General features: G+C 39.1%; 1 protein-coding gene across 6 annotated transcripts in view; it reads left to right on the forward strand.

Moving 5' to 3' along the window:
* Positions 1–19,370, forward strand: part of RAF1 (Raf-1 proto-oncogene, serine/threonine kinase) — an 81,460-nt gene that overhangs the window by 46,477 nt on the left and 15,613 nt on the right. For 2 of the 6 annotated variants that reach the window (XM_029917287.1, XM_029917286.1), the window contains 6 exons: positions 5,153–5,385; positions 9,657–9,769; positions 11,998–12,100; positions 12,433–12,590; positions 14,540–14,638; positions 16,225–16,378. In XM_029917287.1, coding sequence (XP_029773147.1) covers positions 5,179–5,385; positions 9,657–9,769; positions 11,998–12,100; positions 12,433–12,590; positions 14,540–14,638; positions 16,225–16,378 — 834 coding nt within the window. In that variant the 5' untranslated portion in view covers positions 5,153–5,178. Of the gene's footprint in view, positions 1–5,152; positions 5,386–9,656; positions 9,770–11,997; positions 12,101–12,432; positions 12,591–14,539; positions 14,639–16,224; positions 16,379–16,984; positions 17,045–19,370 lie in introns of those variants that run through there. The other 4 variants (XM_029917289.1, XM_029917290.1, XM_029917288.1 and 1 more) reach the window with 4 other exon arrangements.

A 19,370-nucleotide genomic window follows, 5' to 3' on the forward strand; every position in this document is an offset into this window, starting at 1 on the left:
GGACATTTAGGCTCTTTCCATGTTTTGGCTATTGTTGACATTGCTGCTATGAACATTGGGATACATGTGCTCCTATGCATCAGCATTTCTGTATCCCTTGAGTAAATCCCTAGCAGTGCTATTGCTGGGTCATAGGGGAGTTCTATGGATAGTTTTTTGAGGAACCTCCACATTGTTTTCCAGAGTGGCTGCACCAGTTTACATTGCCACCAACAGTGTAGGAGGCAGCACACACCCTCCAGCATCCATAGTCTCTTGATTTGTTCATTTTAGCCACTCTGACTGGTGTGAGGTGGTATCTCAGTGTGGTTTTGATTTGTGTTTCCCTGATGATGAGTGATGCTGAGCATCGTTTCATGTGCCTGTTGGCCATCTGGATGTCCTCTTTGGAGAAGTGTGTGTTCATGTCTTCTGCCCATTTCTTCACTGGGTTATTTGTTTTGTGGGTGTGAAGTTTGGTGAGTTCCTTGTATATAGATCATTTACATTTAAAGTAATGATTGATAGGTATATGTTTTTTATTGTCATTTTGTCAATTGTTTTCCTCTTGTTTCCAGTTGTCTTCCAGTTCTCTGTTCCTTTTTATTTCTCTTACCCTCTTCCTTTGTGATTTGATGATTTTTTTAATGTTATGTTTGGGTTCCTTTCTCTTTATTTTTTGCATATTATTATAGGTTTGGTTTGTTACCATAAGTGATTGATCTTCTACCTTTACAGTATGTTTGCTTTTAGCAGTGAAAAGTTTTTTTCTCTCATAATTTTCGCACAGCCTTTTCTTTTCCACTTAAAGAAGTTCCTTTAAAGTTTTTTGTAAGGCTGGTCTTAGTGGTTACAAATATCATTTGTTTGTCTAGGAAACTTTCTTCTTTCAATTTTGAATAATAGCCTTGCTGGGGTGAATAATCTTGTTTATAGGTTTTTCTCCTTTTAATACTTTGAACACTCCCTCTGAACTGCTACATTTCTGCTGAACAATCAGCTCATAACCTTTCTCTTGTTTGTAACTAGTTGTTTTTCTCTTACTGCTTTTGAGGTTATCTGCTTATCATTAATTTTTTTTTGACAATTTAATTATTATGTATCTTTGTCTTCTTTGGGTTTATCTTGTTTGGTGCTTTATTTTGCTTCCTGTCTCTGGATATCCATTTCCTTTCCCAGGTTAGGGACATTTTTAGCTGTTATTTCTTCAAATAAGTTCTGTCTCTTTCTTTTCCTTTATGAGAAACCTATAATGCTAATGTTATTATAACTGACATTGTCTCAGAGTTCTTAACCTATCCTTATTAAAAAATTTTTCTTTTTCTGGGCACCGGGATGGTTCAGTCAGTTAAGCATCTGACTCTTGATTTCGGCTCAGGTCACGATCTCAGAGTTGTGAGATTGAGCCCTGTGTTTGACTCTGCACTGGGCCTGGAGCCTGCTTATGAGTCTCTCTTTTGGAGTACGTGGGTAGCTCAGTCGGTTTAAGCATCTGACTTCATCGCAGGTCATGATCTTGGATTTCATGGGTTCGAGCTCTGTGTCGAGCTCTGCTGACAGCTCGGAGCCGGGAACCTGCTTTGAATTCTCTCCCTCTCTCTCTCTCCCCCTCCCCTGCTTGCACACTCTCTCTCAAATAAAGAAACATTAAGAGAAAAAGATTCCCTCTGCTTCTCTACCTCTCAGAAAAGTTTTTTTTTCTCTTTGCTGCTCATTGGTGATTTCCACTCTGTTGTCTTCCAGATTAGTGATCTGTACTTCTGCATTCTATTATCTGCTGCTGATTTTCTCTGTTGTATTTTTCTTTTCAGTTATTGTATTTTTCAGCTCTGATTGGTTCTTTTTATATATTTTTTTGAAGTTCTCACAGAGTTCATCTACTCTTAAGTCCTATGAGTATCTTTAATAACCATTACTTTGATTGGTTATCTCTGTTTCATTTAGTTCTTTTTTCTGAGGTTTTGTTTTATTCTTTCATTTGGCACATATTTTTGCATCTCATTTTGTCTGACTTTGTGTTTCTGTGTATTCAATAGGTGAGTTCTATCTTCTGGTCTTGAAAGTAGTGGCTTTCAGTAGAAAGTGACTTGTGGGGCCTAGTAGCTCAGTCCCCCTGGTCACCAGGACCAGGTGTTCCAGAGCTGTCTCCTGTGTGGCCCTCCTGTTACAACTGTGCTTGACTGCTTTAGGCTTGTTATTGGTGCTAGTAGTCCCCAGCCTGTCTACAGTGACTGGGTGTGACTACGGTGGACACACTGTTTGGCAAGATTGGCCCCTGGCACAGCTGGCTGTTGTTGGTGTCCTGATGAGAGGGACACGAGTCACATCAGAGGCTGCCCACTGGGTGTGGTGGGGCAGAAGTTGTTTTAGGGGGTTGCTGGTCCCCACCAAGGGTGTCCACTAGTTGTGGTGGGATGGAGGCAGCTTTGGAGAGGCACCTGCTGTAATGGTGGGGCAGATCCACTGGGAACACTGGGGCAGGTGAGTGGTGGTAGCAGGGGTAGGAGGAGAGTATTAGAACTGACTGCCACCAGCTAGGCTGAAGGAGGGCAAAAAAAAAAAAAAAAAAAAAAAAAAGAGAGAGAGAGAGAGAGACAGGCACCCACTAGGCTTTCTTTTCCCGGAGAAAGATCCTACAGATCCTTGCCCCTTCAGCACATACCTTAGAATTGGTCAATAAATCTCCTTCACAAATAATCCAGGTTCTTTTCAAACTGCTGCCCTTGTGCTGGGTCTCAGAGGCCGGCTATGTGCTGGCCATTTAAAAGCAGAGTCTCAGTTTTCCATAGCCCTCTCACTCTCCTAGAGTTAAGTCCTGCTGATTTTTTTTTTAATGTTCATTTATATTTGACAGAGAGAGTGCAAGCAGGGGAAGGGCAGAGAGAGAGGGAGACACAGAATGAAGCAGGCTCCAGGCTCTGATCTGTCAGCACAGAGCCTGACAAGGGGCTTGAACTCAGGCACCATGAGATCATGACCTGAGCTGGAGTCGGCGCTTAGCCAAATGAAGCACCCAGGTTTCCCCCTCCTCTGCTTATTTTTAAAGCCCGATGTAGGGGGGGTTTTGTCTTCCTGATCAGGATTGGGGCCTTCTGGTAAGGATTGGGACAGCGATTGCCTTATGTAGGGCTAGATTCTCTTGCTCTTCAGGAAGCTCTGCGTGCCTGTGATCTCCCTTCTGCTTCTGAGTCACCATCTTGGGGGTTTAGTTCCCAGCTTCTCTGCCCCTCTTAACCTTTTCATTATGGCCCATAAAAAATATCTTTAATTGAGACAATACTATTCTGCTAGTCTTTGGGTCATTTGCAGAGTGAGTTGCAGAGTGTTGTTGCAGCCTTGATCTTTGCTGTAGGATCATGTGAGCTTAGGATCCTCCTCCACGATCTTCTCAAGCTTCTCTGGATAAATAACTCTTTAAATTAGACCTTTAGTCAGTATGTTGCAGTGGCATCCTTTCCTGGGAGGTTTTATTTTTGTAAACTAGTTTTCAAATGGTTTCTTGTTTTATGGCTTTGGCTCTGATGGGAGTTTGTTGACAGTTTATTGACATTACTAATAATGCTCAGTAAATACTCCAGTATACCTTAGTAGTGATGGCTGTTTCTGTAGTGCTGGCTGGATTTTTTCCCCCTATAAGATACATTGTCAAATGTATATGAATTCAGATATTTAAACAGCTAACAGAAACTGTTAGATTGTTTGATTCTTGAGTTTACATTTTTTTTTTAATGTTTTATTTTTGAGAGACTGAGACAGAGTGCGAGTTGGGGAGGGGCACACACAGAATCTGAAGCAGGCTCCAGGTTCTGAGCTGTCAGCACAGTCAATCTTTTAAATTTTTTCAGATGTAAAATGGAGTTATAAGTCCTGCCTAGAGTATTTCTCTAAGGATTAGGTTGGATAATAGGAGTGGGATGTATGCAGTATATATTGCCGTATGTAGTAGGCACCTAGTAAATGGTATTATTAATAATAAGACAAAGTAAGTTCTAAGGAAGGAAGGTATGAGAAGGATGGGATTCCTTGTCAATCTCACCTTTTTCTAAAGAAGGAGATAAACCTCACTTCTGCATGATCACTGACTCCCTGTCAGTGGCAGGGCATTGTGTGTCCTAACTTCACACTTTCTGTCGTATCACCATTGTGTGACTGTCTGTGGATTACTGTTGCCGTTTTCTTGTTGCCCCTTTAAAATATTTTGTTATTTTTGGTTAGGTGACTATCTCTGCTTGCTCCTATTTGTAAGCGTTATTTTTGTACCAAAACTGAACTGTGAATGTTATGGTGGAAAGTTTATGGACTTTAAACATTTTACCTATCACCTGGGTGCTCTTCACCATGTAGTTTCTATTAGCTGTGCCTATTAGCTGATTCTATTTTCTGTGCCTTATTTGTTTAAAGGGTGGATAGAAGAAGGGATTTAAAATACTTGGGATCCTTGGGGCGCCTGGGTGGCTCAGTCGGTTAAGCAGCCGACTTCGGTTCAGGTCATGACCTCGCGGTTCGTGAGTTTCAAGCCCCACATCGGGCTGTGTGCTGACAGCTCAGAGCCTGGAGCCTGCTTTAGATTCTGTGTCTCCCCCTCTCTCTGACCCTCTTCTGCTCACACTCTGTCTCTCTCCCTCAACAATGAATAAATGTTTAAAAAAATTTTTTTCTAGATATTTGGGATTCTTATAAAAAATCAAATGAGATCATTTATATATCGAGGTCTAATACACATACTAGACGTACTTATTTCTTTTTCTTCCTTTAAGGCAGGAAATTGTGGCTTACTTTTTTTTTTAATTTCACTTTTCCTAGTACTTACATGTGACTGATACCCAAAGGTAGTCACTCACGCTTAATATACAATAACTAACGAAGAAGACAAATGTAATTTAATAAGTATTAGACTAGAAGTCAGGAAACCTGCCTGGACCCATGTTCCAGGTTGGTATAACTCTTGGTGCACTTTTGACTCTAGGCCCTACTATGCTCATTTTTGAGTTTTCTATGAAATATTTTATGGAAATATACTAATATAGAAGATTTTTTATTAATTTATTTAAGCCAAAGTATCACTTAGGAGAAAGTCCACATGCTACTATTTTTACAATTACTCTATGCTATTGAATTAGTTACTTTTGTTCTAGATTAAGTTTTTTGTCTTTTTTTTTCCCCCTTAAACTAGGTTTAAGTATTGTGTAAGCTGCATCAATGGAGCACATACAGGGGGCCTGGAAGACGATCAGCAATGGTTTTGGATTCAAAGATGCAGTGTTTGACGGCCCCAGCTGCATCTCCCCTACAATAGTTCAGCCGTTTGGCTTTCAGCGTCGGGCATCAGATGATGGCAAACTTACAGACTCTTCTAAGACCAGCAACACTATCCGTGTTTTCTTGCCAAACAAGCAAAGAACAGTGGTATGTAAATGCTCCTCTCAGTAAGTTTAGTTGGCAGTCTGCCTATAAGAAGCATTTTGGATAATTTTACCCACTTTATAGATAGGCAAAATTGCCACTTAGTGTCTTTATAAATTGGTCTTCCAGTTACAGATTTTATTGTTTTATTTTACTATGTTCCTTCTGTACCTCCCACTTTTCCCCACCCTTTGGCCTTTCATCAGTTATTACTTTTGCCTGGAATGTCTTCTTTTGCAAAGCTCCCTTCAACCTTCCCAGCTAATTTTATGCATGTGCGCACACACGCACGTGTGTGTGTATTATGGATATTAAAGCAAATGTTCACTTAAATTTTTTGGACATTAGAGTATTTAGAAGAAAATAAAATTGCCTAGAAAAAAATCATTTTGGTGAGTACCTCCGGGCAAAGCTAGAGGTAGCTCAGAAAGCACAGCAACTTCCTCTTTCCTGGGCACTGACACTAGCCAGTTATGTCTGCATAGTTCATTTTTGTAGCACCAGCAACAGGTTCATACTAGCGTCATGGTAGGATACTCCACTTGGTTTTCTGACATAGAATTCCAACTTTTCCAAGAAATTATTGCTCAAAATAGTTCCTTACTATCTTGGTGGGAAAAACCCCCACCTGGTTAAAACAGGAAAGTGAAGATGTGCAAATTTTGCTTGGTAGGACATTTGAGAAAACCTTAATTCAAGAACTTCCACCTTGGGGTGCCTGGTGGCTCAGTTGGTTGAGCGTCCAACTTCGGCTCAGATCAAGATCTCACAGTTCATGGGTTCGAGCCCTGCATCGGGCTCTGTGCTGACAGCTAGCTCAGAACCTGAAGCCTGCTTCCAATTCTGTGTGTCCCTTTGTCTCTGCCCCTCCCCTGCTCATGATTTGTCTCTCTTTCAAAAATAAATTAAAATTAAAAAAAAAAAAAGAACTTCCACCTTTCCCACCCTCCATTCTTTGAGTAAAATCAGCGTATTGTGCTTTTCTTGGTACCTAGGTGAGACAAAGTTCCGAGGTTGAAACGTCCAGGGCAGAATCCTCTCCTCAGTTTACTAATAAACTCCTTCATACTTCTTTTGTGAACTTAAGGAGATTCCCAGTTATAGTGTTGTACATTTACATATATTTTGAACAGAAGGCAAAACTCAAAAGGTATTTAAAGTTTGAGTATTATTTTTGTTCCCCTTCTTAAAATAAAAGTTGAATGGCTGGCAAAATAAAGAGTAATAACCTCCTTATATTTCAAAAATGGCCTTTCATTTGCAAGGTGAGCCCAGGTGGGAAGTGTGAATGTAACGGGAAACTGAGGACCGTGTGGTCCTGCTTCAGGCTGTTACTGTGCCTGTCTTCCCCATTAATGCTGAATTGACTGGAAGACTGGGAAACTTAGTTCAGCATAATGATTAAGTATATCAACCTTTAAGAAACTATGCCCAAATATAAATCCCCATATTACTTTTTATTATCATCTGGATAAGTTACATAATATTTTGAGCCTCTGTTTCCTCACCTTAATGAAATGAGGCTCATGTGAATATACAGTAGCTAATTCATAAGTAAAACGGTAGCTGTGATTATTTGAAATTTTTTCTACATCTTTGTAGTCCTTGACAGCTTTCAGTTGACCACAACCAGCAGTTGGGAACAAGTGATTTGGAAGCTTGATTTCCTCCAAGACTCTAGCAGATAAAGTTAGTTTCTCCCATTTCTTTGACCAGAGATAGACCATCACTCTTGGGAAGAGCCATCTTCTTTCAGCAGGCACCCATCTTCAGGGGAACCCTGGTGGAAGGAGTCATTTTCTGACCAGTACCCTGAGTCAGCAGCTTCTAATCATTCCCAGGTTGCTTCACTCCTTGGAGCCCAGAATGACTCTCATAATCACTTAGTAGGCTCCAGAAATTAGATTTAACTAATTTCAACATGTATCCATGGGGAGGTATAGAGAAAAATGATAGAAAGGATACACACACACACACACGTACATAGGATTTAAATAATTGTAGAAGTATAATTGGTAGTGTGTGTTTGTTTGTTTGTTTTGAGAGAAAAGGAGCACAAGCAGGAGAGGGACAGAGAGGAGAGACAGAATCCCAATCCCAAGCAGGCTCCATGCCATCAGCACAGAGCCCAATGAGTAGGCTCGAACTCATGAACTGTAAGATCATGACCTGAGCTGAAAACCGAGTCACTTTCCAACTGAGCCACCCAGGCAGAACTTTTGGGAGTTGCTTTTAAAAAACCTTTTTCTTGTCATTTATTTTGTAAATAAGCGTCTCTTTGCCACTACTTGTTAATGGGTGGGTGCTTGGACCATAGCTGAGGACCCTTAATTATCATTAGAATGACCTGACACAGGCTAAATACAGATTCCAGGGCCTCACTCAAGATCAGCTTAATCAGAATCCTTGGATGTATTGGAGGGGAGAAGCTGAGAATCTATATTTTCATAAGCTCCTTGGATGATTCTAATGCCAGCCACATTTGGGAGCCCCTCTTGGATTAGAGGATATTAAAGAACTATCTAGCTTTTAGAGTGTGACTTTTTTTTAATGTTTATTCCTTTTTTGAGAAAGAGAGCATGAGTGGGGGAGGGGCAGAGAGAGAGGGAGACACAGAATCTGAAGCAAACTCCAGGCTCTGAGCTTTCAGCACAAAGCCCGACATGGGGCTTGAACCCATGAATTGTGAGATCATGACCTGAGCTGAATTGGATGCTTAACTGACTGAGCCACCCAGGTGCCCCTAGAGTCTGAGACTTTTAATGAAGATCAATGATACAGCACAGATAGCACCTTACATTTTTCAGAGCTCTGCTGCATAGTATTTGATGCAAGTAATGATTCTGTTAGTGGTGTGTTTATTAGTTTTCATTGTCCTTGTTCTTGGTGTCTTCATAGTTCAGTATATCTCACTGTTTTCTTTTTTTTTTTTTTTAACTCTAAGTTAGTGGATCTTTCTAATGATATAACTGCTTTAAGAAATCTAAAATAAACTTGCTATGGAACATTTTAAATAAATATTTTAGACTTTTCAAATACATCCAAATATACACTCTGACCTGCCTTTGGGAAGGAGCTGGTTTGGCCACTGTCAGCTGTCACACTTTAACTGAGTACCGGAACTCCACTGTGGGCAATTTACAAGCACCACAAATCTACATTTTGTTCTCCTTACTGGCCATAGTGACTCTAGTTGCCTCAGTTTTAATTAACTTTATTAGCTTTAGAAACAAAATATATGGGGCTTTTATCAAAACTCTTGAAGTCTTACTTGAAAAAAATTTTTAATGTTTATTTATTTTGAGAGAGCACAAGCAGGGAAGAGGCAGAGAGAGAGGGAGAGAGGGTGAATCCCAAGCAGGTGCCATGAGCTGTTACCACGGAGCCTGTAGTCAGGGGCTCAACCTCAGGACCCATGAGATCATGACCTGAGCCAAAATCAAAAGTTGGACTCTTAATGGACTGAGCCACCCAGTAGTCAAAATTTTTATATAGCTGCCATTATTAGTATCCCAGGTACTCATACTTCCTTTTAGACCTCTGAGTACCTGCCTAGCTTATGAGGATTGAGTACAGGACAATGTGGAGGGACATACACTTAGGCTACCTGAAATGGTGTGCACGTTTATTTAAATTAGCAGTGGTCTACTTGCCTTTACTAGTGTGAAATGTATATGAAATGGAATTTTTGTTAGGAATATAAACCATTCTATTGAAAACGGGTTGGAATACAGTTTTTGATCAGAAAAACTCATTTGTTTATAGATCAGATTGATTTATTTTCCTTTCTGGTGGATGTTCATGCTTGCATGTACATTTGAGTGAGTCAAACAAATGAGACCAATGTAAAGGGAAATATGATAATTTTATCTTTCGCTACCACTCTCTCCTGATAATATCTAGAGGTATATCTTTTCCTACTCCTACAATATATAAACATATATGGGTTCCCCCGCCCTTTAGATAATCTTAACTCTTTGTATTTTTCTGAAAAATATTTTCCCACAATTAACAAATCATGGACAACCTTCCCTCTAGGTCGTTATTAAATAATATAGTAGTGGCTTAATGTGACATATACAGATATCCTAGGCATTATTTAAGCACTCCCCTATTGCTGGACATTTCAGCTATTTCTTACGTGTATGTATTTACCATTACAGACAGTGCTGTCATAAATCTTCATATATCCTTACAGACTTGTGCATTTATTCATATGCTCATCAAGGGATGTGCAGCGTTTGTTGGTTCTAAAGATGGTTTTTTGTTTCTAGGTCAATGTGAGGAATGGAATGAGCTTGCACGATTGCCTTATGAAAGCACTGAAGGTGAGGGGCTTGCAGCCGGAGTGCTGTGCAGTGTTCAGACTTCTCCACGAACATAAAGGGTAAGAACTCAAAAGTTACTCAGCTCCTCCTTCATACTAGTAAGGAGCTGCTGGCTTCAAATAATAATGGTTTGCATTTTTAAAAAAGTTTGCTAGCTTCTTATAAAAATGATGTATTTATGTACCCTTGTTTCTAGACAACTGAGAAAAATAGAATACTAAGAACTTGAAATTATTGCTTTAACATTGCATTGAAAAAATATATATATATTAAGTGTTGATAGTTTTCTATAGATGGAAACAGTAGTGTAAGGTAACATGCTTCTTGAGAGCAAAAATTTTGTGTTTCCTGGAATGCAGTGGACAGAATGGATACTCAGAAAGTGTTTGCATTACTATGTGTAGTAAAAGAATCCTACCCTCAAGGGATTAACTCTCTCGTAATTCACTCATTCATTCTTTAAAAAATTTTTTTTATTTAAGTAAGCTCTACAACCCAATGTGAGGCTCGAACTCACCATCCCAAGATCGAGAGTGATATGCTCTTACTGAGCCAGCCAGGTGCCCCTCATTCATTCATTTTTATAACCGTTCATGTTTACTCAGTCCATGTAATCTGGCAGACCTAGGACTAAAAGATGCGGGAGAATTTCTGCTTCAAGGAAGATGCATAGTTCATCTTATTTCTAATGCTGGTGGTTTGATAAAAGCATCCCATTAAACACTGGGAGTAATACTTCATAGCTTCCATAATTATCCATTATTATCCCCCCAAATTGGAAATAATCTTTACTTTCTTCTTGAAAAATGCTAGTTCTGTTATTGATCTTCAGCTTAACAAATCTTTTCTGTCTCAAGGAATTTCCCAGTTTGAGAGAATAGCCTAGGAAATGAGTCAACTCAAAAGGGTGAACATCAATTCCACTATGCTGTCCCCCTCAGGTTAGGAGGCAGTTTGCTAAAGTGCAGATCTCTGAAGCAGATGTCAGCTTTCTCTGGGTGCAGTCTCAGGTTGAACCCAAGCCAATCTGTAGTGTTCCTTAAAGACCAGAGGGATTCTGAGACGTTGAGTGACTTGTCTACTCTTGTCCGAGGCTACATTGGTTTGGAGCTACCCTAGCTGCTCTCTGGGACAGATTAGCACCTGAAGACTAATGAGGACATAGGACTTACCCTGTCCCTGTTCAATAGGGTGAAGTAGGGCTTTGGAGTCCTTATATAGGGAATTATATTAAGGAAAGGATTATTTTCTATTAGATAAGAGAGCCAGAAAAATGGCTGGAATAGGCTTGTGGTAGGCAAAGGGAGAAATTTGAATTGTGCTATATATGTGCTGTTCTCTCCCTACATGAGAATATTCTTTCTTTCGAAAGTGGGCCTGATGGACTGACTACACAAGACATGAGGAAGGAGCTTCTTCTTTTAGTTTTGAAACTTTTTACTTCAGTGTATATTTTTTCTTTGTTCTTTCTTCTAGGCACAGAAAAAATGGTATCAGAGTAAATGTTAAGACCGTTAAGTCCCCTGTCACCTTACATTTATAGACCTTGCAGACAACTCTACAGATATGAGCCTATTATCAGTAGAAAAGTGTATTTCATTTGCAATTCCTTTGTATCTGCTAGACTGAAGTAGGCTACTGAAGATTAAATTTTATTTACTATTACATTAATATTTATACCCCACTTTAGTATTTTAGGATTCTTATAGGATTTTAAGGTCACCAAGTCTAATTTATTGCATATTTACTTTATCATGAGATTGTTAATTATTTTAAAATAATCTATTCTGGGACACCTAGGTGGCTCAGTTGGTTAAGCATCTGACTCTTGATTTTGGCTCAGGTTGTGACCTCACAGTTCATGGGATTGAGCCCCATCGAGTCCTGCATCAGGCTCTGTGCTGACAGCATGCAGCCTGCTTGGGATTCTCTCTGCTCCTCCCATGTGTGCGCTTTCTTGCGCTCTCAAAATAAATAAACAATAAAGAAAAACAAAATAAACCTTATTCTAAAAGTACAAGCTCAGCTGGACTCCAACATAGGTCCTTACACTTGGTCTGCGGCCTTGAGCAACTTACTTTCTTAGGGCCCCAATTCTCTCATTTTTAAGATGGAGATAAAATGCGTACTTCATAACTTCTTGTATGAGTTAAATGAGTTAGTATTGTCTGGGATTAAGTTTTACATTTATATAGTAGGAGATAAATGGTAGCTGTTATTATTTGCATCGACCTTTTACCTTGTTAAATATATCCTTTTTATATATGTTTTTTAAAATCCCCTTTAGTAAAAAAGCACGTTTAGATTGGAATACTGATGCCACCTCGTTGATTGGAGAAGAACTTCAAGTAGATTTCCTGGATCATGTTCCCCTCACAACACACAACTTTGTAAGTTGCAGAACTCTTATCTTTTTGTGGTGTGTTGGGTGCTCTAGCTGGCATAATTGGACCTTCTCAGAGGTAATAAGCAAAAGCATATGTATTGTTGGATTATCTAAAGCTGTTGTTTTGCTGTTGTTTATAGTAGGGAAATTTAGGTTTGATTAGTTACAAAGATACTTTAGTTTCTAGGCATGAATTTTACAAATGTTGGAAGTATGATTCTTTTTTACAAAGGTCCCTGTTGGAAGTATGATTTTTTGTTCTATGAGGTCTCTTAGGGACCCAAAAGAAAATTGTTTTGTCTTTTGTCCTCTTTCATTATTTTATAACTCTTACAGGCTCGGAAGACCTTCCTGAAGCTTGCCTTCTGTGACATCTGTCAGAAGTTCCTGCTAAATGGATTTCGATGTCAGACTTGTGGCTACAAATTTCATGAACACTGTAGCACCAAAGTACCTACTATGTGTGTGGACTGGAGTAATATCAGACAGCTCTTGTAAGGCATCATTCTTTTCTCAAGGAATATAAGCAGGTGGGGGGGGGTATAAACTATTTTGAAGGTATTACTGTATATTTGACCAGCAAATCTGGGTTTTAGACTTGTTAAGTGGATTGTCATGATTTGGAAACCATCTACTTTAGCAGCATGACAGTTGTGAAACCAGGGAATTTTAGTGTGGCGTAACTCTAACGCAAGCAGATGGGACTGCTGTCTGTCGAGTAGAGATTGGTGTACTGTGACTCAGTGAGGCAAAGAGCAAAAGGATAAGAAAACCAAAAGACTTGGCTTTTCTCTTAACAGTACCATCTTTTAGGTTATTGGCAGGCACAACTCTTTATTTTGTTAAATGATGTCAAATCTTTGTTATTGAGAAGGAGCAGAAAGCATAATTGGTGCTGTTGTCTTCATCTCAAACTGGAGTCATTAGTTTTAAAATGGTATAAACGTTGGGGCATCTGAGTGGCTTAGTCGGTTGAGTGTCCTACTCTTGATTTCAGCTCAGGTCATGATCTCACAGTTTGTGAGTTCAAGCCCCACATCAGGCTCTGCTCTGACATGTGGATGGAGCCTGCTTGGAATGCTCTCTCTCCCCTCGCCTCTGCCTCTCTTCTGCTTGTGCCCTCCCCCCTCTCAAAATAAATAAATAAACCTAAAAAAATGATATAAATGCAAAACCCCAAAAGGTTCTTGTATCCCTCAGGATATAAACCAGTTACCAAAATATATTTCATATAAACAGAGTATTTTAGTAAGATTTAACTTGAAAGTATACGAAAAGTCCTGAAGTTTTATCCCTTTGTGAGAGAACTAGAAAAACAACAGGAATGTAATCATTAATCCATGATGGGAACATTTTTTTAAAAAGCTTCCGTGGTAGTCACGTTGCATTTGCTTGTGTAGCCTAACTGGCACAAGCTTGGAGCTTAGCAGACGCTGGTGAGAGTCTCAGTGTTACCGTAAGTAACCATAACCACCTCAGAGCCTCCGCTCACTCACCTGAGGAAAGGGCATTACCTTCCTTGCAGGGTTCTCGTGAGGATGAGCTGAGGTAGCTAACCTGTGAGGGTGCTGAGCACACGTGCTCTTCCTACAGAAGGAAGATGCCCAGTTAATGCTATCATCTCTTTACCTCTTATTTATATTTGGTGCTGAATGACATTTATTTTTCATATTCAGTCTTTTCACCTTTGTGTTTTCAAGGTAGAATATTTCCAGAAAAGCCCTATGTGATTTAGGTTATAATGCACCTACTGTAGAATTAAGAAAAAAAAAAACATTATTTAGATGGTGGAGGGGGGAGGAGAGGGGCGAGTTGATGGGCATGGGGGAGGGCACTTGTTGGGATGAGCACTGGGTGTTACATGGAAACCAACTTGACAATAAACTATTAAAAAAAATTATCATTAACAGCTAAAAACAACAACAACATTATTTTGATAATAGTGGGTTTTGGACCAGTACTTTTTAGAAATGCACAGGGCTCCTGGGTGGCTCCATGGTTAAGCATCTGACTTCTGATTCCATTTTCCCAGTCATAAGATTGAGACCCATGTCAGACTCTATGCTGTGATAGCATGGAGCCTGCTTGGGATTCTCTCTCTTTCCTTCTCCCTCTGCCTCTCCACTACTTGTGCTCGCTCTCACGCTCGCTCGCTCTCTCTCTCTCTCTCTCCCTTCCCTCATTAAAAAAAAGTTCAGAAATGCACATGAGAGCCTATATGTTCATTGGCAGGTCAATATTGTTCACATTCTGTATTCATTCAGACCCAATCATTTGGGTTGGTGGTCCCTTTACTCTGCATAGCCTAAAATGGTTGAGGAAAATGTGACTAGAAAACGTTTAATTTGAGTAGCTGTTTGCAAGAGTTGCAAGGTAAGGCAATTTGACTCTGTAAAGTCACTGCAATTCTCATAAATCTAAGTCTTCCTCTTATTTCACTTAGATTGTTCCCAAATTCTCCTGTTGGTGATAGTGGGGTCCCAGCACTGCCTTCCTTGACAATGCGTCGGATGCGAGAGTCTGTTTCCCGGATGCCTGTTAGGTAATTTTTTTTACTTACACCTTTGCTTTTGGAAAATTACATTGGGGCATGTGGGATTGAGAGCCTTAATATAAAAGACCAGAGTTCCTTTGCATTCCCTTCTCTCCCTGTGTTGAGCCCTTTATTATTATTGTGGAACTTAATACTGGTGTTAGAGCAAAATGTAGTCCTGTAGTTTTTATATTCTGAAAAGTGACTCTCACTGCAGTTTTCTTCTGTTATCATAGCATACCCCTTAATATCTCATCACATTTTAAAGACCTTCAGATTTTGTTTTCTTCAGTATGTGGTAAGTTGTACTTCAAGGAAAGGGTCCCGAAACTATATGGTAATCCATTAAAGATAAATAAATAAAACTTCTAACTTTGAAATGGTAATTATGACCTTGCATTGCTAAAACCACGGTACTTAATAGACTGTGTTCTTTAAAAAGAGTCTAATTAGATTTTTAATATAAATATTCTTTCTAATGTGCCTGTGAGTTTGCATATAACTTGTCTTTATTCTGCTCTGTTGCACTGAAGTTAGAGCTTTGTTGAGTTCACATATCTTGTTTAATGTTACACATAAATTTGGAACCTAAAATAAAATCTACATCTTTGTCAAAGTCCCTGTCTCTAATGTATATATAATTGAATAACATTTAATGATCTTTTTAAAACTACCATGGAAATTGTTAAGGCAGCATATCTCAGAATAAGGAATTTGTATTGAAATATCTGGATATACATTTGCAGATGACTTTTATTTTTCTTGAAATTTTTATCTTTCTCTTCAAAAGCAAGTCTGATCAGAAATTGTACTTGCTTCTGAAGATTTCATTAGTAGGAGACAAGCTTCTGAAGGCATAAGTATTGAATTCCTGAGAAGGCAATTTTTCAAGGCAGTAGAACAATTTCTCATACAAAAACTAGCCTTTTATTCCTTGAATTCATGTATGGTGTTACTTGCATCTGGACAAAACTCAAAATGATTTGTAGAGCAAATAATGAAAATGTTATACTTGCTGCGTGTTCTGTCTTGTCTGGAAGAGGCCACTGATTCATTTCACAGTTGTGTGTTGGCATCCTGAAAACTGAATTCACATTAGCTGACTTTTAGAGCTAGTTAAGTGGGGAGAGGGAGCCTAGTAGCTAAAACGCTGGCCTTTTTGCGGACATGCTCAATAGTGTAACCATCAATTTAAGACTCTTCCTTCAAGCTCTCTACATTAGTCTCGACATTGGGCAAGTTCCACCTAGGTTGGTGGCATGGTTGGCAAATGTTAGTCTGTTCTTTCACAAAGATGGTCTAAAAGTTTGGAATATTCCATAGAGGTGATCTATGAAAAGAAGACAACTTAAAATGTAATGTTTTCCTATGAATTCCAAGCATGTGTATTCCCTTTTCAAAATGTTACATGCAGAAGCACCTAGACAGAAGAAAAATTTTGAGTGGTGCTTATTGAAAGAAAGGAACATTTTGTCCAGGGTTTTAGTACATGTAGGATTTTCCCCTGAGCATCTTACGAAGTGAGTAGTTGAAAGCTTTTACAGTGGGGAGGCCTGCATGTCATTCATGGAGTTTTCTTTTTCTTCTTCGTCAAGTTCCCAGCACAGATACTCCACACCCCACGCCTTCACGTTCAACTCCTCCAGCCCTTCCTCTGAAGGTTCCCTCTCCCAGAGGCAGAGGTCAACATCCACACCTAATGTCCACATGGTCAGCACCACCCTGCCTGTGGACAGCAGGATGATTGAGGTAATAGGGCCCCTTGTGGGTGGTGAGGAGTATCAGTCTGTTACTGGGATGGGATTGACTATTGTGTTAGAGAGATTGGGGTGTCAGAGCTGATCAAGAGTGTCATTGCACTTTCTCAGGACCTTGGAATTTTTGAATTTATTTTTTAAGGACTGTATCTGTAGACTGGCTGAATAATATAATTGGCATATCATTCAAGTGGAGAACTAAAATCTCCCAAAGAAATGGTAACATTTGAACTCCTTTCCGTTTTAGATTTGAACAGGACATCAGTGAATTAGTGAATGATCTAATATAAGGAGTAGTTTCATTTTGGTGTGGAAAAGAAAATAATTGTGATGGAGAACTACAAACTCTCTGAGAGACTTTAAGTGATTTTATTTAGAAATAAAAGGGTGGAGTCATTGGATTTACCAAGCAGGTTATTTAGGGAGATGTAAAAGTACCCAAAGCATAGTGTTTTCTGACTGCTTTTTCGTTTCTTGGCTTTCTAGTATGTTCTGTTTATTTGCTTTGCTTTCTGATTCGTCTTTAATAACAACTGAATACACTTAAAATACTTCCTTTGTTCTTTATTCTTCTTTATTTCTCGTTGCTTTGGACTAGAATAACAGCCTGAATGCTTCTCCCAGGGCGTGGTCCAGACGATTTTGTTTGAGGGGAAGAGTAGGTATTCTTCTTCATGCCTTTGCTTTCTTGTAAATTAACAGGATTGCTAAGACTGTCAGACAGTAGCCTATCAGAAATGAAACAATCACTAAGTTAAATTTTATATTCTTTGCCAGACTTGTTTTCCTGCTTTCTTTTTTTGACAATAGAGTATAGAGGAGTTAAAAAACAAATACTGTATGTGGGATTACTGACAGGTGAAATAAGTTTCACAAGTGAGATTTGAGGCCAAGACTATTAAAGTTTTTTTAAAAAATTAATTTCAACCAAAACTAATGCTAGATTTAGTTGGTGCTCAGAGCATCACTTTTGTATTTATACCTCATTTAGAAACCAGTTGTGTCAGTTTGGTTGATATGCCCTGAAAATCTTTTGTTAAAAGCTCATCAGAGACAACTGTGTTTTCTCTGCATTATGAATTGTTCCTTAGAAAACCTCAGGGCACCTGCCTCTTGAGGTACAACTTTACCTCACTCAGACCTTGAATCACTTTCCATATTTTGCTTGTCCTCCCATCGGAGGTGGCAGAGAGTCAACACAAATGTTGGCTTCTGAATGTGGAGTCTGAACTGGCCATTTGGGGGATATTTTGAATATCACAGGATTATTGTCAGGAGGTCATATGCATGCTAGCTATGAATTTTGTTATTTCTCTTTTATCATGGTTAGCCTTGATAATACAGTAATATCCTAGTGATTTGTTTCTGTGTAAACACCCAAATACTTGGGACTTAAAAGTGAAAATTCATGAATTTTTATTATAAATTAACTGGCACTATGTTAATTCTCTTCATCCTTTAGAGGCAGAGCAAGTTTTGGTTCCTTTTTATCACATAATTCAGCTTTTGAAAAATACACATTCTTTGTTTAAGACATTTGTAGTGTTCTTGAATATTTAGATTCCAAGGTGATTGAAAAGTTCTTTCTAGAACTTAGCTAGTTCTTGCTAGAAATTAGCACACAGTATAGTAAGAGGTATATAATGGATATAGGGAAGAAAATTGCTGACATTAAGGGAAAAAAGCTAATGGCATGGGAATATAATTTTGGTCAGTAAAAATATGTTGTGCTGTGGTTTGACTAAAAACAAAGAATAGATTAGTTGGATAATAAAGATGTAGCTGCTGAATATTCTATTGAAATTCTTGTTATTTTTGGCCAGTGTTTTGCCAACTGGCAGTCATCCTGTCTACTTAAAGACAGAGATTCCTGGGCTTCCGACCTTCCCTCCCAGAAATGCTTCATCAGTCCTACTTGAGAGGAGGAGGAGGAGGAATCTATTTTTTAAACACCACTCCAGGTGATTCTGAAGATTGGCCAGGTTTGGGGACCCCAGAACCAGGCTTTATTGCTTGGGTGGGGTGGCCAAAGGTAGGGGGAGGGGCAGGTTGGTTTAGGATACTTCTTTTTATCTGTTTTTTTAAATTTATAAAAATGTTTGTTTATTTTGAGAGAGAAAGAGAGGGAGGAAGGGATAGAGAGGGAGACACAAAATCTGAAGCAGGCTCCAGGCTCCGAGCTGTCAGCACAGAGCTCAACACGGGGCTCAAATCCACGAACCGCCAGATCATGACCATGGTCAAAGTCAGTGCTTATCCGACTGAGCCACCCTGGTGCCCCTAGGAATACTTTTTATCTTGCAAAAATGTTATGGAGTGGAAATATTCCATCAATTGTTGTGTGAAAAAAGTATCTTGTCTTTATTGTGGTTACATAAAATAGAGAGTAGGTTTCCCAGAAAAATATCCTTTTTGAGGATGTGGAGGCCCAGTGGTTTTATATAATAATTAGTTCTATATTCCAAGTGAGGGTTTATAAAATGAGTATTTAGGTCTTACGGAAGGCCTTGTGTTTTAAACTGTTCTACCCAGTTTCTAGTAAGTTCTAAAGGTAGCTTTTGACTTTTCACCTGAGTAGACTATAACTGATTTCAGAAGCTTACCCTGTAAGGTTTCAGGAGCACTTTGTGGTGAATGAGCTCAGGGATAAGATTCATAGGGGATAGTTCCCTGGTTCTGTTTCTGCTACCTCCTGGTGTGTAATCCTGGCCAAGTCTCTTTTTTTTAAATTTGTATGTGTTTTCTTACATGTAAAATGTAGATTTTTGGACTAGGGGATTTATGGTCCTGTCAGCGTTTCATGATTTTAGGCTTCAATTAAGTTATGTAGTTGTGGTGCTTACCTTTAACAAATCCAATTCTGGTCACTGTGCCCCAAACTCCTAGAGGAGTAAGAGTGAGTTTGCTACCTGATCCCCAAGTTTTGTTTTTGTTTTTGGGTTTTTTGTTGTTTTGAGCCTCAGTAGAGCAAGAGCCTTGATTAT

This window comes from Suricata suricatta, chromosome 12 (assembly GCF_006229205.1).
Source record: "Suricata suricatta isolate VVHF042 chromosome 12, meerkat_22Aug2017_6uvM2_HiC, whole genome shotgun sequence".
NCBI lineage: Eukaryota > Metazoa > Chordata > Mammalia > Carnivora > Herpestidae > Suricata > Suricata suricatta.